A 27,936-nucleotide genomic window follows, 5' to 3' on the forward strand; every position below is an offset into this window, starting at 1 on the left:
CATTACTTTAGAACCGTACCGGCAGCTAGCTATCGCTGCTCCTGATCATCTGCCTATCGTCATTCTTTGCTGACAAACCTACGAAATGGCAGATTCTAGAGGACGGACTGGGAGTTCGAGGCCCGCTTCTGCTGTGAGTATGATATCAATCGACGTACAGATAGAAATTCTTGAAAACACGACTACAAGCTACGTAGATTTTACCATAGGCCATTTTCAGTTTTAACCGTGTCCCATACCTTCATTATTTTGCTGGAAAATGGCTGGACTCGCATGGTGTACGTATAGGCAAGCATGGTAAATTTATTACCGGACACCGTCCATGGTACTACCGGACACGCACATTTCTGCGTACTAATGACATTCTGTACGCGCGAGACTTCGTAGATTAGCCTCACAGAACTGTGTGTGGACCGAAATCGCAAAAAAAAAACAACAACAACACACAAAACAACGTGACATCAAAATGTAAAAACATGAAGAAATTCACATTATTTAACCTCAAATTTAAATTATAGTTGAGTGACCCGCACCTAGTCATGGTTGATATTTATGCATGTTTGAATCACATTTCACAACCGAAATTCTATGAAATCCCACTCACATACAGGAAAAATGCTGAAGATTCCAATAGAACCAAAAGTTCACTGATCGATATCGGAAATTTGTATATCTCCTCAAACGCGAATGATGCGGAATAGTTGTGCGCCAATTTGGGGCCCGCAACTCGTCACCTGCGCGTGCAGCTCCCATAGACAAAAGCACGTAAACTAGAAGTAGAGTCTAACCAGTTGTCGATTTCTCACAAGGTTTTATTGCGTGAACTGTTCGAAATGTTCAAGACAGACATTTTACCGTAAAATACGAAATTTGAGCCTCATTTGCCGATTTTTTCTTTGACTTTGTCATGAGCTAAGAAGGAGTGCAAGAATACTGATACAAAAAACAACAAAAGTACAAATTAGTTACTTTGTTTTTCTTCTCTGTCAAACTTCTTCTTGTTGTTGATTATATACCAAAGCATGCTCATGAACATATCCCTGTGTGAAGTCCTTATTCCTGTATCAATGTTCCATAGCAAATGTTCTCATCAACTTCTTGTGAACTTGCCTGTTTTACCCTCTGGTTAGCAAATCTTGTTAATTTCAACATGGTATAGTATTGTTCAGTTTCATATATGATGTATTGCATGCTCAAGCCATCTTTGTGCAGACTATTACCAGGCACTGAGAAATGGAAGGTTTCAGAATTTACCAGAACACACCATAACCTTCCATCGATCTTTAAAAAAAGTCATATAATCTCCTTCTGACAATTTTGCATTGCAACAGTCTGTTATCAATCAATATATCAATCATGCAGAGATCTGTGCCACAAATTTCTTTTTCTTGTGGAATAGTTTTAACAATACATTTTAGATTTATTATGAACTGATAGTAGTAGTTCTTTCTATTCTTTTGTACAGCATTAATCTGCTCAACCAGAAACTTGATGACATAAGATATTATGACCCTTGTAATTGGAATGAAATACACACAGTTTAGAGTTTCATTGCTCACCTCCTTTTAGAACATTTTAGTGGGACTGCCACTTTTTTTTTTTTTTTTTTTTTGGGGGGGGGCCTTCACATGTGTAAGCTAAATCCAAAAAAATGTAGCAGCCATTATGTTGTTGATATTTTTTGATGTTGCCTCCCTATTCTTCTTTATCCTTCACAGGTTGCCCATCCATGAGCCATTGGATCATCACTGGCCCCTTTGTTTTAATCCCCCACCCCCTCCTTTTTACCTGATTTACTCCATGCTTTTGACACCCAACCTGCCCCTTTTGTTTTCTTTGTTCCATGTCCCATGCCTCAACCTGCCCCTTTTGTTTTGTTTTGTTTGTTTGTTGTTGTTGTTTTTTTTTTGTTGCTTCGTGTCCCATGCCCTTCCCAGACAGTGCATGCCATGTTGTATGTTAGGGGAGGTAGAAAGAGGTATCTTGCTTGTAGTTATGTTTGTCATTTTGCCTCTGATGAAGATTCTGCTGGGATTGAAAGCTCAGGCCCCTTTTGACTCTGTCTAAATCAACATTTGACATCCTACTGGGCACCCATGTACAAGCTGTATACACCTGGGTGAACAGGCAAAGTTTCTTGCTCAAAAAAACATATGATAAGTGCCATGGTAGGTCTTCCAGCCAGGGCCTACACAATGGCAACATTTGACACAAACGACAGGCACTGCCATTTGTGTTCACATGAATAACTGGGAATCCACTTTTCTATGAAGTAAAAAATGCATAGGGTTTAGTTCAAGTGCGAAGTAGGTCTGTGCATCCCTTACGCTAATGCTGACGCAACAGTGGATGCCTTGTTTTTGTATCATGACAGAGAAGCAGACCTTCGACCGGTGGCGGAGCAGGTCGCAGGTCATCAGCGGGGGCCAAAGGGGCTGCGTCCAACTCAAGGCCCTCGTCCAGCGCTGGCATGAACAAAGACTTACTGAGCAGGGAGGAGGAGTACATGTAAGCTGATTCAGGAGCTCTTAGCATGTTTGTTTAGTGCTTCCCTTCTCATGTATTCATTTAAAGGGACTGTACAGTACTGGTTGAGGTGGGGATTCATGTGTTGAACATTCCTAAGTGAGATAATGAGAAACCTCTTATGAAATATGAAAGAGCATGTAATTTTAAGAAGGATTCAACGTTTATTACCTCCGCCAAGGGGGGAGGTTATGCTTTCGTTACCGTTGGTTTGTTTGTTAGTTCGTTCGTTCATTCGTTAGTTTGTCTGTGTGCAAAATAACTCAAAAAGTAGCTAACGGATTGGGATGAAACTTGCAGGAAAGATTGAGAATGACACAAGTAACAAACGATTCACTTTTGGTAGTGATCCGAGAATTTTGGGGGAATTTATGAAGGATTTTGACATTTTGGCAGGTAGGGTCAATGAACTTGGGAATTCAGGCTGCGCGTACTTGAGGTTTACATGCGCGCACTAAAGTGCATACTCTAGTTTCTGCTAGGGCGAGGCGCGCCGCGCAGCTGAGGGTTTGTGACGTAACAAAGGCTTCTATATTGGGAAATCGGGCGACTCTCAGCACACTAGTACAGTTTGTACGTATGGGTGGAAATCACTATATCTCTATGGAAGAACATAACAAGATCAGTGGGACGGTGGAAATGAGCTGCATACTTGGCGGAGGTCTGCGCTCTCAGAGTGCTTCTCTAGTTTGATGAAAATTGGTTTTCAAATGGCTGAGATATTCCCAAAAGTGCTAATAATAAAAGGCGACAAGCCAAGCTTTTATTAGGATCTCTTTGTTTCACCTTGTTCTTGGATATCTCAGCCATTTCAAAACCGATTTTCATCAAATAAACTTTTGATACCCCTTAGAATTGCATGCTCTTTGACATCTCATAGAATGGTTTCTGAATATCTCGCAAAATGTTAAAGACTAAATTTTCACCTCGACCAGAACTGTATACACCCTTTAAACATCTACTACTAGAAAATATTAATTAGTAACTGACTGAAGAACATGTTTAAAGATCTTGTAGCATGAGGAATCTTGGGTGGCCCGATTCATTCGCTACCCATTTTGATACTTTACAAAACCAATAACCCGTTTCTTCCGCAATTCTCTGGGTTCCTTTAATTGCCCAAAATGAGATTCTTTTCACCCATCGACAGAGAATGGACAGGCCACCTGTGCAAAAGCAGTCAAGTGGTACATGTATCCCCTTCCGACAGTCAACTACTTGCGCCATCGAACAATGGAAATATCGATCGCGTGCGAGGAATGAATAGAGCGTGGGCTGATGGGCTCACAGCCCCTTTTGTTCTACACATAACCAGGCACCTGAATGGGATGACTGGAGTCAGCAAACACGGAAATCTACTGAGCTCAGCTTTGATGGCCATGTACATGATCATACAAGTTTCATAGTGGAACAAACGTAAACTTAATAAGAAAAAAAGGTAAATAATACTGTGAAATACACATTATCTCAACAGAAAGAGAACGAATACTGATAGAATAAACTCTTATCTTTTTATCAAACCCAATTTTCTGGTCATTGTAACACAAAGAAACCTAAATTTAGGTCACGAAAGCAAGCATTCGTGTCTTCTTGGAAACCTGGTATACCAGGTTCCTGTAATGAACGGGTTGATAGTACCGGTCGGTGAATATGTGCATCAAAGTGTATGCTCATCTCAGAGACTCCAACCCCAAGCACCTTCTGATCTTGAGATTCTCCTGCCTGAAACCCCTTGCAAACGGGAGACTCCAACGTGATGTGCGCGAAGTTCCTTGCGGCCCTGGAAACTCTGAGTTTCAGATGCTCTCTCGTGCTATCTCAGCCTTATTTTCAACATACGATATTCATAACACTAGTAAGAAATAATTTCAAGCAGAAAACACAGAGCCAGGGCGGGAGAAATTAATTTTCGAGCGGGAGAACGGGAGAGTTTGCAAAAATGGGCTTTCGGCGGGAGATCTCCCGTCAAAAACGTGAGAGTTGGAGTCTCTGTCATCTATAACAGTCAACTCCAGTTGAGTTTCTCCAGCTGTCATTGTACTTTACAAAGAGACCAGTGATAAAACTAATGGTGCGCAATTCGCTATGAGGATTCTTGATTATATCGGGGCCGGGCCAGTCTACCCACTCCATGGTATTCTCAAGCTACTGAGTCTTTGGGTGCGTTCGAGCGCTCTCCTAAAGCAAACTGTACCGTACCGTACCTGCGCCAGAGGAGCACTCGAACGCTCCTAAAGTGTACCGTACCATACTGTACCGAGCCAAAAGTGGACCACTTTCCGATGTGCTCCAAAAGCATACCAAAAGTTACCAAAAGTTCGCTGTAAAGCATGCGCTTATCATGCGCATACGTCACAATGCAAAAACGTCATTCTCTTTTTGGGACAGCTGTAAGTAGTTCAAGCGCCAGGTGGATGAAATTCTTCCTAAAAAATGTGTGACCTTTTCTAAAAATAACTTGTGAGGTATGCTTTCTCGACAGAGCGCTCGAACGCTTCAAATCTGGCACAGTTCGGTATGGTGCGCTTTGGTTCGCTTTAGAGCGCTCGAACGCACCCTTTAACTCTTTGTGAGACATGTTCACATGCCAGACTTACGTAGTCGGTGGCTTCCTGGCTTCACATATTTTGCTCAAACACTTGACCCACACACAAACCAATGAAGATATTGCAATATCCCACAGTATACTGAAAGTATCATAGCCATAGCTTTGCATAGGATTTACTTCACAGCATAGCTTGAAATTTTCTCTACAACTTTGCTGCACTGCATTTCTAGCATAAGCACTTAACTTTAAAAAGTTACTTGTATGGCTTTGGAATGCAAAATGTTTCCCAAAAGCGCTCTTGCATTGCAGTCTCAAAATTATTTGGCACACAGGGGGCATGATGGCACACAAAGGTCCATATTCACGAAGGTGGTTTAAAGTTAATCTATGGTTTGTGCAGGTTTTTTCTTCCTAAGTGCACATGGCATATATATTGCATACCCCACGAGACATCCACTAATCTTGCATTAATACTCACATGTGAAAGATAGGCCTATTTCATGCAAGCTTGTTTTCATCCATGGACCAAATTGTGAAACCATGGTTTGTATTTAAGCCACCATTGTCAATACAGGCCAAAGAGTTAATAAAGAAATAGTTTTTTTTTTCTTTTTTTCGTGGAGTTGGTTTTTAAAGAAGAAATCTATAGGAAATGATATCATATAAATTGACTGTTTTCCATCATTTAATGTTATTTTGATTAATTTCTGACATAAATCATGCAATAAAGTTGTCTCTGCTTTGAATATAAGAATCTTTATTTTTACCAAATTTGAGCACTGGAAAAAGGTCGATGCGGCTACGAAAAGTGCCAAATCTGCGACGTCACCAAATATGTATGCAACCCAGTGGGATTTACGTATCTATAGGCAAACTGTGTGCACTTTTCAGGAAATTGGTGTGTAATTTGTTGTCAATCTAGAATAAATCGTCCGCCAAAACTATATATTCACGTCATGAAATTGTTTGTTTGTTTGTGTTCATTGGAATCATCTTTTACACCCATAAATTTACGGAAAAACAAAGTTTTAAAAGCACAAAACCTATCGTCAGCTCAAGATTCACGATCGCCGTGACGCGTGATCAGCTGTTCCTTCGTACAGCCACAATTTGCTGTTATTATTGACACAACAAATTGATCATTGTGGGGGAATTGCGTATAGCTGAGGTAATCTTACATACTTATGAAGGATGATAACTAAGTCAAAGAGCTGTAATTGATTGGAAATCATTTTTACACCCATAAATTTACGGAAATACGACATTTGAAAAGCACAAAACCTACTGTAATCAGCTCAAGATTCGCGGTTGCCGTGATCAGGTGTACGCACAACAGTACCAGCAGAATCGGCAGTGAAGAGGTATTCATTGATGCCATGATTTCAGCTTGATTCTTCTTCGAAATGGCATGATGAAGGTTTGTTAGATAAATGTGACCTTCTTTTTCTCCCGTGTGTTGTTTTGAATTCTAATTTCTACCTCAACTTGCTAAAAAAACAGTCTAACAAAGCGGGAAACTGCAACATTTCCGTGCTGAGCAGTAGTCCCGATACGCGTGTTGCATGCAAGTATGCACCGCTGCTGCAGCGATCCCCATAGTATAACACGTAGGTTGCTTGTAAACAAGGGGGTCCTCGGCGCAGTTGACCAATCGTGAACACGTATTTCGATCACGTGTCTTGGTAAGCAACAAGGCTGTTTACGCGTCTGGGAGACGATTTGCATAAACTTACGCATGTTTCAGACAAATTTATGAATGAAAGTGAGTAGCATGACATCATGCCATGACCGTATTTGGAATAAGCAGAGGTAGAGTTTTCTGTAGGTACTAAATGTGTCAGGGTTCAACGCAGAATATCTAAGACAAGATCGCCAAAAGAACAGTCATTTTCGCCGTAAGCGAAGGCGATTTGGTCTTTAGACGTAAGATTTTGGCAAACTTTTGAGATTGACATCCCACTTTTCTCTTCAAAATTCCACATTTTGTAGGTTGTATTTCGAAATGTTGTTGATATCAATCAGAAACTAGAAAATTTCCCCTACAACGTGATACCAAAATGTCAATTTGGTCCCTGAGGTAGGTCATTTTTTGACCTTTTTCGGGCTGTAGCGCGAAATCACATTTGCCGAGAAGTTTCAGGTTTTGCCAGAGCGGGTCTCATATAGCCGTACGGCAAATCAGCTCATACACATTTGGTGACGTCGCTCAAATCCGATGTTTCTTGCAGCGAACGGAGCTACGTGGTCATGGAAATTGGGTGTTTTTTTCAATCTCAAAAACAGTTTGGGGGTAAGGTTTCATCGTCTAAAAGATATCCAGTTTTGTTAACTAGCTTCTTAGCTTTCCGTAGATATCAAACTTGTCATATTTCTAGATTCTCTATAAATTTCTGCTTTAATGTGAGCTCAGAAACAAGATGCTCTGCCGGGGGGCAGTCAAATGCAAGACTTAAACTTCTAAATGTTGATCAGCTGGCATAACAGCTCTGGTGAAGCCAAACACGGACGTGACCACTAATAAAGGAAGCAATTACCTTTGGACGTGCAACCACAGAACTGATGGCTCTAAACTCCCTCAGAAGTACATGGCAATAGTACAAATCAAGTGTCGTATACATGGTGGCTCTGATGCTGTTCCCAGTTGATCTAAACAGGAAACTCATTACATGACTCAGAGTCTGACGTTCAAAGTGAGGTTTTGTCCGCTGTATGTAATGAACCTATCACACTATTCAGTGGAACACCATTCCTTTGATCTGTTAGTCATATTAGAATCATGCACATTAATGTACCGCTGCCATCATATCAGTCACCGAACAACAGATTTTTTTATTTTTTCCAGCAAATTCATCATTTTTTTCCCTTTATTTTTCAGTCCCATATTTTGGAATAATTTATACATTTGAAAAAAAGAATTCTTCAGGAAAGTTGCTGAAAATGCAAAATAGTGTTTCTTTTTTTTTTTCTTTCCATAGTGTGTAGCAATGGAAGTTTGTAACTTAAAATTACTCTGCCGTGTTGCTCATGGCAGACATAACCCTTGTCTACTATACTCTATCTTACACAGAGATACATGAATGAGGACAGCGGTATAACTACATATTCACACAGCTAGGCTATGGTGTGAATTGACCTGGGAAACATATGTGTACAATTGTACATACTCTTTTTTTTTATGGCATAACTGGAATGTTTTCATGAAACAAACATATGTGACCCTGCATCACAAAACCTGGAAGAGCAGACTTTAAGCTTTAAAATGAGATAACTCAATTCAGATGGACTCTCCTAACCTATGTAAGTATTGGAAAGAAAGCACACTCTGGAAAGTGTGAATTGAGAAAAGAAGCTCTAAAGTGCACATCTATTCAAGCACTTAATCTTTACCAGTAAGCTATGCTAGCTGTGCTATGAATGGAACAAAAACAGGAAGTAAACCACCAGAGCAACCACAGTGAAGGGATAATCACTCTGGAGAGTGTGAACTGAGAAAAGAAGCTCTGAAGTACAGGTCTATTCAAGCGCTTAATCATTACCAGTAAGCCATGCTAGCTGTGCCATGAATGGAACAAAAAAAAAAAAAAAAAAAAACAGGATGTAAACCACAGGAGCAACAACAATGAAGGGATCATCAGATTAAGCTGAAATTGAGCACGCTTTATTAACGGATTCTGTAGGTGATTCATGTCAACTTTCACAGCAGTAGCATCATCCTTTCCAAAGTTATCAAGTGTTGAAAGTGAAGAGTATGGACAGGATGTTTAAGAAATGAAAACGGGACTCTATAAGACACACTCAATCACACTATTCTACCAAAATGCGTTCGAGAAAAACTGCTAAAAACGCAATTTCCTGTTTGTTTTATGATCCCAAACTTCAGTATAATGTAAAAGAAGACTTGCTCTTTTAGAAAATATGCAAAACTCAAGATCGGCTGGGTTGACACATTCCACCTATTTTCAGTCCACACACAAAATCAGTGCGTGCGACTTTTTGTTGTTTTTTTGAAGCATGTTCACATATATGATGTGAAATTTCTTCTTCGATTGATGCCATATCTATGTGCTGCACTAACTGCGCATTGCTCATCTGTGAATACTCTCACCAGAATCCTTACAGAATATTACCTGGGGAACCTCAAGGACTAGGAAAGATGTTTAATGCCTTGTCTGTTCAAGAAAAAAAGAAATAGATATTATATATATTCTATTTTTTATTCTTGTAATATAATGCCACAGGCGTTTGAATGCTGCCCTGGAGGCGAAAACAGCATCTCTGATACAGGAGGCAGAAGAAGTTATGGTAAGTCATTCTTGATTTTTTAGTTGTTTTGTTTTGTTGTGTTGTGTGTTTTTTTTTTTTTTGGTTGTTGTTGGTGCTATTGTTGCTTTCTTCATTTTAGATCTCAGTGGCTATAAACACAACAGCTATGACAATGAACAATCATATTCACCATTTTTTTTTTTTTTCTTTATAACAAAGACACTGACAGTGGCCATTTTTGGAGACAAGTTACAATTGCCATTTTCCTATATCCCAGGTTTTGTAAGTTTCAATTTTCAATTGATCATTAAATTGTGTCACAATTGAATGCACCGCCAGTGCTGAAAGTTTGTTTAAATTTAATTGTGCCCCCCCCCCATTTCACAGCACAAAATTCACTGTCCCTCGTCACAATGTGATGATATTTAGTCTTAATACCAAGAGGTTTAATGCCCAGTAGAATGTCACTTTTTGAAGCTTCACTTCTACTTTTGCGACCTGATTCAAGAGATATTGCTCCAACAATCCAGCCAGGACTACATGTACAGTGACATCAGGGTGTGATGTCAGAATTTGATAGCTTCTTTCAATGAAAAAGTATGACGTATCGCTCAAGAGACATGTCATGATCATACATCATACCAAATTCCGCTTTTGGGACATCTACCCTCTTAGCGACTGAAGTCTTTTGATGCAGATGTTTTGCAATATATGTAGAGCAGTACATGTAATTTGTTTGTTTTATCTGGATTCACTCATTAGAGAATGCATGATTACAAACGTAAATTGCCCTGTAAATTGCCCTGTCAATAGTCTAAATTGCCCTTGCTCAAAAGTCAATCAGACATCACGGTCCGGATACATGGAACACTCTTCCTGAAGAGTTGAAACAGTTTGCCTCCTTGTTTTCATTCAAAGCAAACTTAAAGAAGCACATTTTATTACAGTATACTTCAAATACGAACTAAAAAACAAATTATTTATATGACTAATGTTAGTCTCCCGATAGCAACATCGCATATCTTTCCCTCTTCCAGCAAACCAATTCTATTATTCTAAATTCCAGCCTATCTGCCCTTGTGCACTTTCAAGCACTTGGACGCACATTCACCTCCATCACACATCAGTTTATTTTCCTCTGCTAACTTCGCAGCAGAATTTGTATTGTTACGAATCTAGTATGTCCCTACCTTTTCCTCAGGCTGGCCATCTTTTCAAGCGATGCTTACAATGGCGGCCCTCTGTATAATCGCTTCTTAACTACAATTGTTATTGTAATCCCTGCTGCATAGACATGCATACTGTATATTACGTCATTAATTTCCTTTTATATCGTTGTTTATGCAAGTCAAACGACTCTCTTTTAAATATACTTTGTGTGTTTCCCACATGTTCATGATTATGTAACTTATGTATATTGATTTGCAGAAAATAAAGTACAGTATTCATCGCATACTCGGGACAGGTTGGGAGTAGCAAACACGGCCCCTTTAAGCGGGGTGCCAGATTTCGCGATGAGCACTCGCCATACACTAACGGCATATGACATGTACATGTAGTGCACACACACACACACACACACACACACATGCATACTGACGTACTGTACATGTACATGAATACACAACCACGCTACCCCTCAGCGCGACCCTCTAGCTCTCCCTGCATTCTCGCAATGATGTACTGTAGAGTAATCGCAACCGGGTTCTTCTGTCAACTCTCTGAGTAGGAATTGCAAGCGAGCACATGGCTTTGCTTTAGGTAGGGGAGAAGAATGTTCGCGAAAGCATGTGTTTCGCAATGGCATGGATACTTATACACGGCGCTTTCGTGGCTATGCATGTACATGTACTGGATGGACGGAGGTCAAAACACACCAGTTCCAAGCTTGCTTTGTAAGTTCGATGTAAACGACAGCTGATAGGGAATCTTTGAAATATTGTTGTGGTATTTTGGTAGATTTTTTGTGTAAAGTATCAACAAAATCAAAGATCGCTTGAAGAAAAATTGTCCCGTTTATGAGAGGTCCCCGCCCGATTATCCAGTGAAAATAACATGCATTGGAAATGTTTCTGGGAAGCGTATGTCATTTAAGCGAGGTTCCTGATTATCAGATGCCCGATTATGCGATGAATACTGTATCTATCAAACAAATAGTTGATTTAAAAACAGACAGAGTGAGTATACATATTTAGCCAGACTAGGAATTATACACTCTTGTGTTCACAAAATATCGTACTGTGATGTGTAAGATTCATGTCTTAGCATGTGTTTGGTATTTTTTAAGACAGCGCTTCTCAACTGGTAGTCCGCAGCCTACTGGTGGGCCGTGAAACTCATTTAGATGGGCTGCGATGTTGGCCAAAAATGAAATAAAAATGATTCACATTCGATCTGACTGGGCCTTGAAAAAATATTGCAGGAGCCAAAGTTGACGTTGGGTTGAAAAACATTAAGATTATTAGAAGTTTGGTTTCAAAAGATTATCATCTGCAAATGAAAAAAAAAAATTGTAGATCTGTTTACTGCAAGAAAAGGGAAGTTTTGAAAATCGTTACTGTGAAAGAAAAAGTTTAAACTTGAAAAAGAAATGAAATACTGAACATGAGTTAATAACCTTAAAAGATATATCAGTAGACTATCAAACTCATCTATTGCAACTTTACATAATATGCACTTGAAAAAAGAAAGAAAGAAATATTTGCACAAAACAAAGTCTGGTAACTAAATCTGATATCATTTCATAATGAGCAATAGGTTAAGTTCACAGAAACTCCAACTCTCTTGCTTTCGACGGGAGATCTCCCACCGAAAGCCCATTTTTGCAAAATCTCCTGTTCTCCCGCTTGAGATTTTATTTCTCCTGCCCTAGCTCTGTTACTCCCATTGGAAAGGATTTCTTACTTATTGCCATCGTATGTTGAAAAATAAGCCTTTGATAGCACGAGAGAGGATCTAGAACCCTAGAGGCCGCAAGGAACTTTGCGCTTTACGCACATTAACTTGGAGTCTCCCGTTTGCTAGGGGTTTCAGGCGGGAAAATCTCCAGATCAGAAGGTGCTTGGGGTTTGAGTCTCTGAGTTCATTTTCTTGAAACCTTAGAAAACCCTTACTTGTGATGTGTTGTGTCAAAAGCCTGACAAATGAGTACAGCTTTATCCAAAGTTTACCTGTTAGGAATGGTAAGAGCTTTTGGAACATGAAACCTGAATGAATAGCTTCTGATAATTGTGAAGAAGATGATTCATGCAAAATACTGGCATAAGTGCAAGACTTCTTTTCTTGTACAAAAGTGATGCTTTTTGTCTTTGATGCGAGGTTTAGGTAATGAAGCAATATGGTTTTCAGGTATTTCATTAGAACTCCTGAAGTTGATGTGTCCCTTTTGCAACACTGAAGATCAGTTTCCTTTCAGATATTGTGGGGGTAGGTAATTCAGATCTTCCCTCATAATAGTAAAACTGAAAGCATTTTCGAGGTTGAGGGGGAAACAATACTAGAGATTTCTGCTCAATTCATTTGGACCCCCCCCCCCCCCCCAAAAAAAAGTCAACAGTTATTCTTGGTACAGAAGGGGAGCATGTTCTTAAGTGATATGGGGTTAGTTTCTTTTTTTTTTTAACACTGAGGTGTATTACTGTAAGACTTCGTACACAATGTTTGGAGACATTTTTCTTCAATCATGCAAAATTTTGTACTGTTTGCTTATGGGATGTATGACCTTTAGAGGGCAAAATAAGTGATACCTTTGCTGTAATAATCTTTGTTGACAGAGGGACCAAGAAGACATCTTGAGCCGATCCATGAACCGTCTTGAGTTGAGCGGAGAGGAGGAGCACCAGGCCATCTTCAGTGCTGATCCCGTCGTCTCTGATGACATCTCAAAGGTACTCCCACAGCATGGCCAAGAGTAGCTGACCTACCAACTTGGTGTTGCATACCATCATATGGAATTCCCCTGCAAAGAGCATTGCAAAATTGAGTGGCTGGGAGCAAGAGTAGCACAGAGATGTATGTGACCCGCGACAACAGATTCAGGCAAACGTCGCAATAGCAATTCCCTCCTATGCGGGGTACAGAGACTTTAACCATTATTTTTGTCACTTTTGTCTGTTTGTTTGTTTTTGTTTTTTTGCAGAAATAGAATCTTCGATATATTTTCTACATCTACAGTATCATTCATGGCATAATACTAAGTTTTTCCTATTGAAAATGGAATTTTAAACACCCTATATTGGAGCACACTTATCAGTTTCGATCTTCTTTTGAACACTGCGAAAGGGTCCCTAATGATGAAAAAAACCAAATCAACCACAATGAAAATGTGATTTGTAAAAATGTGGATACAAATGCGCCACCCGCTCCTGTCACGCGTACACACGGGCATGGCGTGTGGATGCCATGGGGTGATGCGTGCACCATACACATGTAGACCAGCAGGCTTGCAATTATCGTATCTGGCATCTTGAAAGACGTAGGCCTACTGGTAAACAAACCCGAGCGTTAACGTATTGTGTATTTTGGCTCTCTACTCGTGAGTTCCAAGGAAGGTGCCGGATGAGTGCGATTGGATTGTAGTAGGTAAGGCTTTCTTGATTGTCAATCAGCATTCATTCTGTTTTCATTCTTCTTCCAGCCTTCGTTGATTCCTGCCACAAATTTGACGTCGGAGAAGAAGCCCCCCTCAAGGGCGAGACCTGGCTCATCCTCAGGTGCCGGCAGGCCGCCATCAAGATCGAAATCCAGGTAGGTAGGCAAAGGGTTGTGTGGTGTTAGTCGTGTATTGTCTGTGCATTTATGTGTGTGTGTGTGTGTGTGTGTGTGTGCATGTTTGTGTGTGAGCATATATGTGAATCGACATGGCAGTCATCCCCCCCCATTTTTCAATGGTAAGTCACTCACTCATTCTTTCATTCATTCATTCATTCATTCATTCATTCATTCATTCATTCATTTCAGCAAGGTACAAGCTTCAGCCAGGGTTGTTCTTCAGCCTGTCTGTGCACAGATTAAAAAACAAACAAACAAACAAAGATACTATGATATATAAAATGAATGTATGAAATCGCAGAAAATAAAACAAAACAAAACACATGTGCAGATTGAGTAACTACAGCAACAACATGAGAGATTATAAAATTCTGTTTGAAGATGTTTTTGTCAAGTGAAACTCACTCTCAGCCTACCTGCCAGGACTCACAATATGTGACCGTGCACCACAAAACAAACAAAAAGTCGCACCCCTTGATTTTATGTAAGGACTCAAAACCGGTGAAATGGGTCAACCAAGTCAGTCTTGAGAGTTTCATATTTTCTGAAAGAGCTATCTTTCTTCTACAATATTCTTTAGTTTGGGATCATAACACAATTGGGAAAGTGTGTTTTCAGCAGTTTTTCTACAACCCCTTTTTTGGGAGAATATAGAAATGATCAAGTATGTATTAGAGGCCCCTTTTCATTTCTTGAAATCGTTTGTACACTCTTCACTTTCAAGTCTAATAACTTTTGAAAGGATAATGCTACTGTGTTGTAAGTTGGCATTAATCATGGAGAGAATGTGGTAATAGAACATGCTTAATTTCAGCTTAATCTGATAATCCCTTCATTGTTGTTGCTCCGGTGGTTGACATCCTGTGTTTTGTCCCTTTCATCGCACAGCTAGCTACAACGCAGTTTGGTAAAAAATTAACCGCTTGAATAGACCCTGTTGTACTTCAGAGCCTCTTTTCTCAGTTCACGCTTTTCCAGAGTGTGTGCTTTCTTTCCAGTATTTAGGTATGTTAGGGAAGTCCATTCAAATTGAGTTCATCATTTTAAAGCTTAGAGTCTGCTCTTTTAGAATCTGCCCCTAACTAAAAATCCACATCTGGCGACTTTTTTGTTTTGTTTTTGTGATGCACGGTCACATATAAGAATAAAGGAGATTTGTATTAGCTTTTATTGCTGTGCTGTCCAGGAAAGGTCAAATGAAAGACCATGTTTACGTGCTAGTCAAGCCACCTTACTATTACCTGCATGCAGTAGGTGAGAGCGCATCTGTATTTGAACAAGTCGACATCCACCTCATAGTGTTGACCATGAAAATTTGTGAGCATCGTCTTATCACAGCATATCAAACATTTCAGACTTCTTCCACACATCCCATCAGCTGGTTTTTGCTGAGGATGTTTTGTCGTGTCTCATTTCTATCTCATTTTTCTCAGCATTAGATAAGCCATGAACTATCATTGGTGAACTGATGCTTCATTGCTGACATGTACATGTAGTATATACTGTACATCTTGATGATACCCAGCAGCAGTCACCTATTAAACTTTTGCATCCATTTCCACATCTTAGATATTAAAAAAAAAAATCATTGATTCAATTCAAGCTAATTTGATTTCAGTGTCCATTTCTGGAAACTTGTATTTTTTGCATGCATACATAGAATGCATTCATACAAGACACAGGTATAGCATAGATACATAGGAATACAAGGGATAAACAATAATATGATGTCAATATCACTGTCGGAAATTTACAATTTTGTCCATTAAAAGGCAATCTTAAAATATTTGGCTCCAGACCCAGATCGCAGGCTTCTGTGTCCGCCAACCTCGCAGACGATGTCGCCATTCCGGATTCAACGCAGGCAGACTTCTCCCTGGCGGACACCATCTCGGCCATTGACAGACAGTACGAGGAGGGGAATCCCCCCAGTGACGCCGTCTTCGACGACGTGCTGCCCCAGGCTGCTGAAGGGATGGGATCAGGTGGGAGGCCCCAGGGATGCATTCATCTCAACCCTCTTGACGCAGCAAAGTTTGGAGGGAATTTTGCTCCAGCAAAAATTATTGCGTGGTCCTCATTAAATTTGCACCCCCTGCATTTCACTTCACATCTTAATATTGGAGAATATTGCGTGGAGCATGCCATTGAATCTGCCCAAAATGGAAGAGACATGTACAAGGTGCTACATAAAACACTTGCCCGATATGCTGGGGCAAGTGAAAATCAAAGTCAGACAAGTGTTTTGAAAATTTGAGAAAAAATGCTTGCCTGAATTGGGCAAATAAATTGTTTTGAAGTTACTTTTTTTCACTTTTTTTCCCCCTGTACACCCACAAAGTCAATCATACAGAAGTTCAAAGATAATGACTGTTAAGTGATGTAATGCGCTTTAATTTCATTTCAACAACTTTCCAACACTTTCATGATGAAGTTCCCAGTGCTATGCATCACCAACACTCCATCGAACCAAGTTTGTTACTCCAGTATATTTAAGGGTATGAATCAACGTATGTTGTTTATTCACATGATTGTGTTTTATGAAGCCCTTGACTTACAGGTGATTTTTTATGTCATTTTCTTATCTTTTTGGACCTTTTTTTTTTTTTGCAAGTAAAATACATGTTTGAGCAAGTGTTCTGAAATGATTTGAAAATTTGCTTGCCCAAATGGGCAAGTGATAAAAAAGGTTATGCAGCACCCTGCACGAACAGAAATTTTAAATTTGAGAGAGACACAGGATTGTAAATCACTTACATTTTGTAGCCAATTTAAATAACATGAAGTTGTAGATTTAACTATTAAGGGGTATTTGGAGTTCTGCAACTAAACCACATAACTATGAATAAATTACAAAACGTGACCCAGCATCACAAAGCCAACAAAAAGTCGCCAGACATGGACTTCTGAAAGAGCAGACTCTTAGCTTTATAATTGAAATGATGTGTAACTCAATTCAAATGGACTCTCCTAACCTATCTAAATATTGGAAAGAAAGCACACACTCTGGAAAAGTGTGAAGTGAAAAAAGAGGCTATGGCATAATGTACAGTACAGGGTCTATTCAAGTGCTTTAATCTTTACCAAGCCGAGCTAGCTGTGTGATGAATGGGACAAAAAAACAGGATGTCAACCACTGGAGCAACAACAATGAAGGGATTATCAGATTAAGCTGAAATTGAGCATGCTCAATCAACACATTCTGTTTAATGATAGATGCCAATTTTCAAAGCAGTAGCATTATCCTTTCAAAAGATATTAGAGTTGAACATGAAGAGTGTGCAAAGGATTTGTAAGAAATGAAGAGGAGCCTCTGAGACATAACTAATCACACCACTCCATAAAAAAAGGGGTTGTATAAAAACTGCTGAAAATGCACCTTCCCATTCATTATATGATCCTAAACTTAAGAATAATGTAGAGGAAGAATAGCTCTTTCAGAAAACATGAAAAACTCAAGACTGACCTGGTTGACCCATTTTACTTTTTTGAGTTCTCACATAAAATCAAGCGCTGAAACTTTTTGTTGGTTTTGTGATGCACCATCACAAATCTTCAAAAGGAAAGATTTTTTTTTTTTAAATTCAAGAACAAGATTTGTGGGTAATGTGAGAAGTAGTCTGGTATTTATGTTCCTCCTCCACACAATGCTGATCTGTTTGTTTTAAAGAAAAATTAAGAGAAAAGGACAGGAAAATTTTATATCAAGAAATCAAGAAGGAACAGTAATCATGAAGGATGATATTTTATTTACAGAGGCTACCATCAGGTTTCTGAAGGCCAAGCTACGAGTGATGCAAGAAGAACTGGACCGTCTGGCACACGAGTGCAACCAGAAGGTATTCGTGATCCGTTCTTGGGGAATATTCCTGTGAGCGGATGTGAATCCAATATCATGGACTCATAAGATTAAATAGCACCATCTAGAGGCTGAGGAAGCTGGCCTAGATTTTATTGCTCATCACTGATTACAGAAGCCGTACAGTGGTCTGTCTCCATTGATTTTATCAAGTTTATGAGGTTACATATATCCGGCTAAATGGGCTGCGTTGCGATTGTGAAGGGTAATTCTTCCACTGCAATGGGTACTTTGTAATGATGAATTGTTTTGCAGTCTGTAGGTGAGGAAAATAAAAATTGAAAGTAAACAAGAATTTGCATTGATGTTTGAGTATTTGCTTGGCCTTTTGTTAGGGCCTGTGTACATTTCAAAACTTGTGACTGAAGGAAGATAATTCAGCTGTAAGAACAACTGGTCATATCATTTGTCATATTTTCTTTTTTTCTAAAGAGCCAAAACCTCTTTTCTTTTTTTTTTTTAACATAGGAGAAAAATTGGAGAGGACGTTTTGGGGAAGAAGAAAATATGTGCTCATCTCTCCCAGAAGAAATATGTATGCAGTATACAGACCTCCTATGATGAATCTGAATATTTGCATGTAAATTTCAAATTGAGTGAATTTGACTTCCCCATGCACATGTACTGGTATGAAGGCCGTGCACAGTACATGAACAAGGTGTATGATGATAATATTGTATTTTACGAAAGCAAATTTACCGGCCCGCAAAATTGTCAGGAATTCCCGAATTGCGACAAATTAGACTTGATAAATGTCATATAGCTCGTACAGTAATCTGATTTTGGCTTGATGACTTCCAGGATGAACTCTTGGGGTCACTGGAGGGTCGCGTGAAGGAGGCAGAGGAGGAGAGGGGTCGGTTGCAGCGGACCAACCAGACGCACCAGACGCAGATCGACAAGTACAAGAGGCTCGCTGAGGACACGAGGAGGAAGAGCGAGGGGCTGGAGACCCAGCTCTCTGGGCTACGAAAGGTGAGCGTCTCCAGTCCAGCATCCGACGTGATTAACCATTTATGTGACCAGGCATATTTAGTTTAACTTGCCAGGCTGTGTTCACCAGCATTCAGTAATCCATCCACATTTGACCCAGTCGTGTAAACAACACCTAAAAACAATGTAGCTTTCTGATTGGTGGATTGCCCATCACGTGATATTTGATTAAAAGTTCCATCGCACGCTGTGGCCGTCATCCGTGCAATTTTGTTTGAGCAAAAATGGATGGCGCATGGCTGTCATCACCCATTTCCATTAACTCATTTACTCATTCGTCTTTGACTGAAAATGCTTGCCATTTCTGTGCTAAATTCAAGAATCTGTGTGGACCACATCTGTTGACGTTCGCGGTGTTGTATAAAACAAATAGTGCATGGACTTTACTCGTGTAATGGAACAAGATTTCGCACCCGGTGAAAGATGAGCTGCACTATTCAACGAGGCGAAGCCGAGTTGAATAGAGTGCTTCTGTCTTTCACCTCTTGCAAAATCTTGGACCATCGCACTCGTGACCATTCACTATTTGTATTATATCAAGCAAGCCCACTGAGATTATTAGTTATCCCCTGCTTGTTCACGAAATACGGGCAAATATCTACGGTCTGGTGCCATATCCCATGAGGCCGAAGGCCGAATGGAATATGGCACCAGACCGTAGATATTTCCCGTATTTCGTAAGAACAAGCAGGGGGTAACGATTTTATCTTTTAGTGTAAGCGCTAACCTTCTTCTCGCTGATTTCCCCTCGTGAATGATGTTGAAATCGCGATGACCATGTTGACTTAGGCCTACGTTTCGCGAGCTGATTACTGCATGCATGCGATGCGCGCATACAAATACGTACACATGCACGCCATAAGATACTGCAGTGCAGTGTGAGCCAGATAGATATAAGTTAGTTGCTGTTGTTTATCAAGCGTCTAGTGGTCTCAGGTTATGTGCGCAATACGCTTGAGGACCGCGCGCTGTCCATTTGTTTTGTACAGGATTAGCGCGCACTTTCCTATAAGCGTCTTTGGTACACGCGCAACTGGCTGTGTAATACAGTATCATGACGTCATATCACGGAATACGGGATATATTCAGTGGTTGATTGACCAATGAGAGTACAGAATTCACCATCACTAAAAGATAAATAGCAGTATGCCTTGGTTGAACAGGAAAGCTATGGTGACACAATGGGGTTTAGGTGGATTAAACGGATGGTATAGTTTTGGTTAAGATGGGACTTTATGTTTCCAACCTTTTTTGTGAGATGATGAGAAACCTCTCATGAAATATGAAAGAGCATACTAAGAGGAATTTAGAGTTTATCGGATGAACATTGGTTTTGAAATGGTTGAGATATCCCCAAAACAATGAGGTCTTAATAAAAGGTGTGACCTATCTTTTATTAACCTGTTAAGGACGAGTCCCAAGTGTACTCGGGCAAGTGTTTGTGGGAGATGCGTGTAGTAACAAAATCAGCCTGTCCTCAACGGGTTAAGACCACATTGTTTTACTTTGTTTTGTTTTGTTTTTGTTTTTTGATATCTCAGCCATTTCAAACCAATTTTCATCAAAGAAACTTTTAATTTCCATCTCAACCAACACTCTACCATCCCTTTAAGTACTCTCTATTCAGTTGCAATCAGTTTCCCGACATCTGTGCTACTCCGTGAAGAAAGCACTCCATTGTGAGTGAGTGCCAATTTGTGAACATTGCACAGCAAGGGGTTAAAAGAAGGTTGAACAAAAGTCTCGACTCTGAAAACGACTTCCCTGCTGTATTGCCATCTTTGCTGAAAAGTGTCATATAGATTTCTGACTGATATATTTCAAAAGAGAAATGGATATTGCTCTCTGTACATCACTTGACCTTGGTTGACAGGACAACATTTATTGTAAAGATGACTGTGCATTCATATCCGATCATCAAGTACGATGCCATTTTTTCCAGTGGATAAAGATGACAAATGTAAAACTCTTTAGCACCAAAGAGGATGTTGCTCATGCTTTCACATAGGTGACAGGAGAGATTTCAAGAACATATCTTCAGGATCACAACACCCCCACCCCACCCGACACCACACCATCCCCATTTCATCTCTCAGTTATCACGGTAGCACTCAAGATGATTTGATATTTGTCGATCAATTGTCCAGTATAGAGCATTTACTGATTGAATCAAAGTGAGCTGAAGTAAAAATTCTTTATTTTATGTAAAAGTCAGTGTGAATTCAGCAGAAGTTTTATGTTTTGGCCTACGTTTTATTGTTACTACACCTTTTATTAGCGCTTTTATTACATGAACTTTAGAATTTGCATTATTGGGCTCTCTAACATTTTTCTAATCTTTCACCTAATCTATTATTAGAATCATGCCAAAAACTGGAACGTGCATCATCATAAATATTGAGTGCCAATTTGCTTTTCCTTTTAGTGTTTATTCTTTGCAATTATCATTGCCTCTTTTCTTTGCCCTGATAAAACATCAGGCATGTAGATACAATCTCAAAAAGTTCACCAATACTAGGCTATATACTGAGGCCCAAATTCACAAAGATGGTACAATTGAAACCATGGTTTAAACCCTGGACAATTTGTATGGAATGCCAAGTGTCGCATGGCCTATTTCATTACAAAATCAGTCATTTCATTGACGGAATGACCATTTTGTTGACGAAATGTTCATTTCGTTATTGAAGTAGTCATTTCATCAACGAAATGTTGTCATTTTGTCATGAAATGATAATTTATGTTGATAAAATGACTGATTTAGTAACCAAATAGGCCATGTGACACTTGGTGCTCCGTACAAATTGTCCATGGTTTAAACCATGGCTTCAATTGTACCACCTTCGTGAATTCGGGCCTAAGAGTCCAAAGTGCTGAAAGCCTACAGGGTGTAAGTTTTCAAAAGTCATACAGCTAAAAATATCTCAGTGCAAAGGATGTATGTTAAAGACATTTGATAGCTACCCCTCAAAGTGCATAACTGATTACAAGGAAAGTAATTTTTGTCGAGCCCACCGGAGGTGAGGGGAGACTAAGGGATCGCCTGCAGCGTCTGTCTGTCCGTCCGTCGTCCGTCCGTCGTCTGTCCGTAACGGTACAAAAACTTCAATAACTCTTTACTCTGGGCTTCAATTGCAATCAAACTTTGAGGGAAGAGGGGTCATACAAAGTTTCACATTTTACCGTATTTGAAGATCACCTCAAGGTCAAAGCTCACAGGCAGGGGTCAATGAACTTTTAGAGCCCAATGTTAAGTTTTTATGGCGCATTTCTATTATGGGTCATAACTTTTGATCCATAGGTCTGTTTGTGACTAAACTTAGATGTTAGATGTCCCTTGGTGAGTGGATGATCACCACAAGGTCAAAGGTAACAAGCAGGGGTCAACGAACTTTTAGAGCCCAATGTTGAGTTTTTATGGCGCGTTTCTATTATGGGTCATAACTTTTGATCCATAGGTCCGTTTGTGACTAAACTTGGATGGTAGATGTCCCTTGGGGAGTGGATGGTCACCACAAGGTCAAAGGTCACAGGCAGATGTCAACAAACTTTAAGGGCCCAATGTTAAATTTTTATGGCACATTTCTTTTTTGCCATAAATTTTTACCCTTTTATATCTCTTTTTATCTGTTATATCTCTTTTTTTTTTAATCTGTTATATCCCATTCGCGTACAATTTCTTGTACGCGAATGGGCGAGACACATTATGGCACTTGCCTTGTGTGAAGAACTAGACCGAGGGGCAAATTTTGTGATGGAGCTGCACTAGCATCAGATTTTATGTGAAAGAGGGAGATGTTTACTACTTTTAGAGAGAAAATATTGTGATCAAACTGTTCTTGTGCAAGCATTATCATGCTTTAGTAACTGCACAATTGTCTCTTGTGGGAAGGGTTGTAGCTAAGGGATGACTGGCACAGGTAGCAAGAAGAAGTTTAGGAAGGAAAGACTGTTGAAGACAAGGACAGTGGATCATGCAAGTGGTGTTACAATATACATATATTGAATGGTCATGAGTGCAATGGTACAAGATTTTGCACAAGGTTAAAGATAGAGGCACTCTATTCAACGAGGCAAAGCTGAGTTGAATAGTGTGCCTCATCTTTCACCGAGTGCGAAATCTTGTTCCATTACACGAGTAAAGACCATACACTATTTGTTTTATACAACACCTTGGATGTCAACAGATGTGGTCTGCACAGATTCTTGAATTTAGCACAGAAATGGCCATCAGTTTTCGTGAAATGTGAATGAGTAGCACAGTCGCAGTCAGTCTACTAGGTGTATGTACAACGTGTGTATGTGTGCGTACTGCTTGTGCAAAACTGATCAGTTGAAATTGTGTACAGCAAAAAAAAAAAAAAGAAGCAAAAAGCATGCTTACCAACATGCTTGTGACTGTTGAGTGGGTGTAGCAAATGCTTGTTTATCATGACATCAGAGCCGTGGAATCAATGAAACTTTGAGTCAATTATGAGTTTAACACGGGATGAGCAGTCGACCAATCAGATAGCTACATTCTGTTTAGGTGTTGCATAATTAACATTTGATTGATGGTAGATAGTATCAAACATTTCAGTGACAGGAAGACATTGAAAGCAAAATAAAACAGACAGACATATCAACAAACTGACAGGAAACATACTTATGTCTAGTGGGGAGGGGGTTGAATGGCATACACAGCATGAACAAATTGCAGAAGAAAGATCATACAGCTGTAGATAGATCATGATCACAAAAGCAGCATTTTATGGAGCATAAGAGGAAGTTTCCATCCTGATTTCATGGGGCTTGTTACGAAAACAGTAAAATCAGACAAGTAAGTTCAATTTTGGAGAAAAAAAAATTGGATACTTCGAAAATATTATGAATGATAAATATTTGGAGAGTAAGACAAACTGGCAACTCTGTGTAACCTAGGTGTTGAGCAGCTCTCCATTTGTTTTATTACACAAAATTTCACTAATTTTTTTTTCTCAATATTTGGATACATGCAGAACTAAGCAGCTGAAACAGGACATGCTGAAGGAAATGAAAATTGGTGATTTTTTGTGTACAGTTATAGTGTATGTTTCTGTGTGATACATGTGTCCAATTTTTCCCCCCCAAAAAAAACCTTCACCGATCTGCTTCACTGATTTTTCAATTTTCATTCAAGGCAACATAGAATCAGGGTGGGATTTTCCTGTCAGTAAACATCCCATGATATTTGAATTTCAGTGGCCGAAAGTAATAAATACAGGCAGACAAACAAACATTAATTTATTTATTTTTTAAAAATTCTGTTGCCAGGAACTGGATGAGCTGAAGCGGAACCAGAAGAAGTCTGCTACGACACAAGGCGCCACCGAGGTGCGACTGAACCGGGCACTGGAGGAGGTTGAGAAGTACAAAGCTGACATGCAACGGTTGAAGGCATCATCCAGGGTAAGAATCTCGCTCCCAACTGGCATGATAACATAATGAGATGATGACAGGGCAGTGAGTGGGCTCAGTCGGAAGCGTGTCTGCCTCCGACCGAAGCGACCCGGGTTCGAACCCGAGTCTGGACTGAGCAATGTTGTGTGTAATCATACCGTCCCCTCAAGCAAGAGGCAAAACACTCTGTCCCTTGGATAGCACATAAAATGGAGGTCCCGTGTGTGAGAGAGTCACAATTCATGCATGTAATAGGTCCCGCTTCATTCATTCATCGCAAAGAGTGGGGTGTTTAACCCGGTTAGTGGTCCCACCTCACATCCAACTGGACCCCATGGAAGACCAGCTTAAAATAACTAAATATGGCCTATCCAGCCATCTTCTCAGATGGAAAATGAACAAACTAACAGATATGAGATGCTGGAAGTTGAAGCACTTTAATGACCTTGATATTTTGTGTCCAGTTGTATATATTATAGGGCAAGTACAATGTATTATGCCACACATCAAATCTGTTGTGATGCTAAAGCCAGACTGTGTAATATTCAAGGAAAATGTTTCATAGTGAGTGTCTTTCGTATTGAAATTTGTGATTGATATGTAATGCAAGGTCCGTGAAGCAGAAGTGGTTGGAACTACTGAAACAGTTCACTTCGTTTTTACTTTGAGATCAAAATGTGTTCACATGAATACAGTGGAAACCAGGGGGGCATTTCATGAAGCATTTTGTCAGACAAAGTTGTCGGACAAATCTGCTCTCAGCCAATCACATGCAAGGATTTCGGTAGCTTGTAACAGTTTGTCAGAAAAATATCCGACCAAAATGCTTCATGAAATGCTCCCCAAAATTGTACCATATGTCCCCAAATGATTACAACGGGACCCTCAACAATGATAACTTTAGAAGTAGTAAATCAATCCAAATACAATTTCATGGTTTGAAACTATAACTTATTACCCGCATCTTACAGAAACCCTGTCTGATTTGCTTCAGTGGTCATAGAATAATGAGGATTTTTGTAGAGCATGTCAGGAATCCCTTTTCGTCCAAGTTCTGTCCATTGTGTTCACACATTGATGTGCAGTTCCAAGAGCATCCAGTTGCCAAACTGGGAAGAAACAGACCCATGATAATATGCTTTACAATGATCCACATTTCTCTGTGGCCACTCAACCAAATTGAATGGGGTTTTCTGCAAAATATAGGGAAGATATTATATTTTAAAACCCTGAAATAACATTACAACAGTTAATCATATTGAAAGTTATCAATGCAGAAATCTGATTTTTTTTTTTTTTTTTTTTTTTGGACATAGTATAGAGATGTCTAAACTCTGAGTGGTACTTCTGACCTCTTTGTGATTTGAGGTGCTGATACAATAGGTTGCAGATCCAATGTTGCTTGCACCTGTAACCAAAATACATCTTGACTGTTTTGTTGTGCCAGCATTGGAAAGTGTCTCTGTAATTGACAATGCAAAACGTTTATAAACTTTAATCTTCTTTTCTAACATGTGGATGTAGAATGTAGTTGACCGCAGAATACGCTACCCATACAACAGAAGGGACCAGCTGGTAATCAATTTAGAAAGAGCACAATTAGAAGTACATTGTAAATCTGTGAGTTGATGGGAATGTTAGTCTTCACTTGTCACTGGCAACAATGTCAAGCAATATGTCAGTGGTCTTCAAAAGTAGTTACTGATTAACTCCTTGTGTGCCATGGAGTAAGCCCACTTTGTGCCACAATGTTCTGAGACTGCACTGCATGAATGCTGTTGGAAGACATTATTTTTCAAGCCATGTAACTTGTTATAGAAGCATTTATTATAGCAATGCAGTACAGCAAAAAAAGTAAAGAATATTGCAAGCTTTGCTGCCATGCTAAGTTTATGACAAAGCTATGGCTAAGACGCTTTCAGTTTATTGTGGCATGATGTGATTTATTGATCAGTTTGTGAGTGGTTGTGCGTTTGGGCAAAATATGCAAGGTTGGCAAGCCGTCAACTGGGTCAGGCATTCAAACGTAGCACACAAAGACTTAAGCCAAATGGCCATATTAACCTATTGAGGACGGGCTGATTTTGCTACAACATGCATTTCCCATCTAGACACTTGCCCGAGTATACTCAGGGCTCATCCTCAATGGTTCAACTCTTTTTTTTTATTTTTTATGTGGAGACTTTTCAAGTCTGTGGTTTCCTCCCCCTATTCTTCTCTGCCTCAGGAGTCCTCAGACGGCGAGAGGAGGAGAGTGGAGCAGCTGCAGGCGGAGAACAAGCGGCTGGAGAAGCAGAAGAACGAGCTGATGTCGGGATTCAAGAAGCAGCTGAAGCTGATCGATGTGCTCAAGAGGCAAAAGGTAAGCGTTAGAGGCACAGACATCCAACAAATTGTCATCTACGTTAAAAACCAGAATCATTCACAGTACGAAGCCTTCATGAATTAGAGCCGATGACCATTTTGCGCGGCATAAAACTTTCACAAAACGCCACTAGCATTCATTGCACTGTGTAGACAAAGACTGTCACACGCATTTCATTGTAGTGAATCTTGGCTCCTCGCTAAATTCAGGAGAATTTCATGCATGTGAAAATTTCTGGTTTTACAGGATCCTTTATTTCATCCTCGGACATTCTCTCCTAGAGTGCAATTCTCTACCATGCACAAGTTGATTTGAGCAACGAAAAAGTGAAGTTGCATGAACAGAATGATAAAAGTTTCATCAAAAGCAGACATTTGACGTGACACTAATGGAATTTTAAACATTTTCATGTTTTCCTTTCATCACAGTGTTTGTCACATTAGTTGAATCGTGTGCTTTGTCAGTGATGCCTCCCTGGTACAAGTGTGTTTGTGTGTGTGTGTGTGTGTTTGTGTATTTTGTGTGTGCCCTAGTACAATTAGAATTCATTTGAGTGCATATGTGTATGCAGTAGTTCTTGTGCAGGCTGTACATATGAATGGATTGGGCAGCATATTGTCGATGGGGTGACAAGACCTCGTATCTCAAAAATGTCAATTTTTTTTTTTTTTTTGCTTAATGGTCAAATAATGGGTCAAGTGATATCTTGGCCAAATCCCAACTGTCTTACTCCAAAAATGAAGCCACCATGACATGTCAAAGGAAAGGCTTTCCCATTCACTACAGTGCTTTGGCCGCCATGTTTTTTTGCTCTCCTGAACATTTGTCATTTTTGAGATACGAGGTCTTGTCACCCCAGCGACGATATCAATTTTCATGCATGTCTGTGAACCGGATGAAAACATACAAGTATAAAGCAACTCCACAGTGCAAATTCAGTATGTTTTTAAACTGCACAGCGCAAAGAATTAATCATGTGAAAATACTGAATTTTGCAGTACACTTCTGCGTTTGTTTTCCAGATGCACATAGAAGCTGCAAAGATGCTGGCCTTCACGGAGGAGGAGTTTGTCAAGGCGTTGGAGTGGGGCAACTGAAGAGTAGAAAGATGCAGGGATGCAGTTGCCATGGCAACATGAGGTATAGTTTAAGGCACAGAGTGCAAGAGACTTCAGTGGCTCTATTTTAAAATCT

The 27,936-nt window shown here is 39.8% G+C and overlaps 1 protein-coding gene across 1 annotated transcript; it reads left to right on the top strand.

Moving 5' to 3' along the window:
• Positions 1-27,936, top strand: LOC140237775 (testis-expressed protein 9-like). The gene is made up of 11 exons (XM_072317711.1): positions 1-133; positions 2,375-2,508; positions 9,313-9,376; positions 13,111-13,224; positions 13,974-14,083; positions 15,905-16,092; positions 17,864-17,946; positions 18,768-18,941; positions 24,252-24,386; positions 26,605-26,739; positions 27,765-27,936. The coding sequence occupies exons 1-11, from the start codon at positions 86-88 to the stop codon at positions 27,837-27,839; spliced, it is 1,260 nt and encodes a 419-aa protein (XP_072173812.1). The 5' UTR covers positions 1-85; the 3' UTR covers positions 27,840-27,936.

This window comes from Diadema setosum, chromosome 14 (assembly GCF_964275005.1).
Source record: "Diadema setosum chromosome 14, eeDiaSeto1, whole genome shotgun sequence".
In the NCBI taxonomy this organism is placed as follows: Eukaryota; Metazoa; Echinodermata; class Echinoidea; order Diadematoida; family Diadematidae; genus Diadema; species Diadema setosum.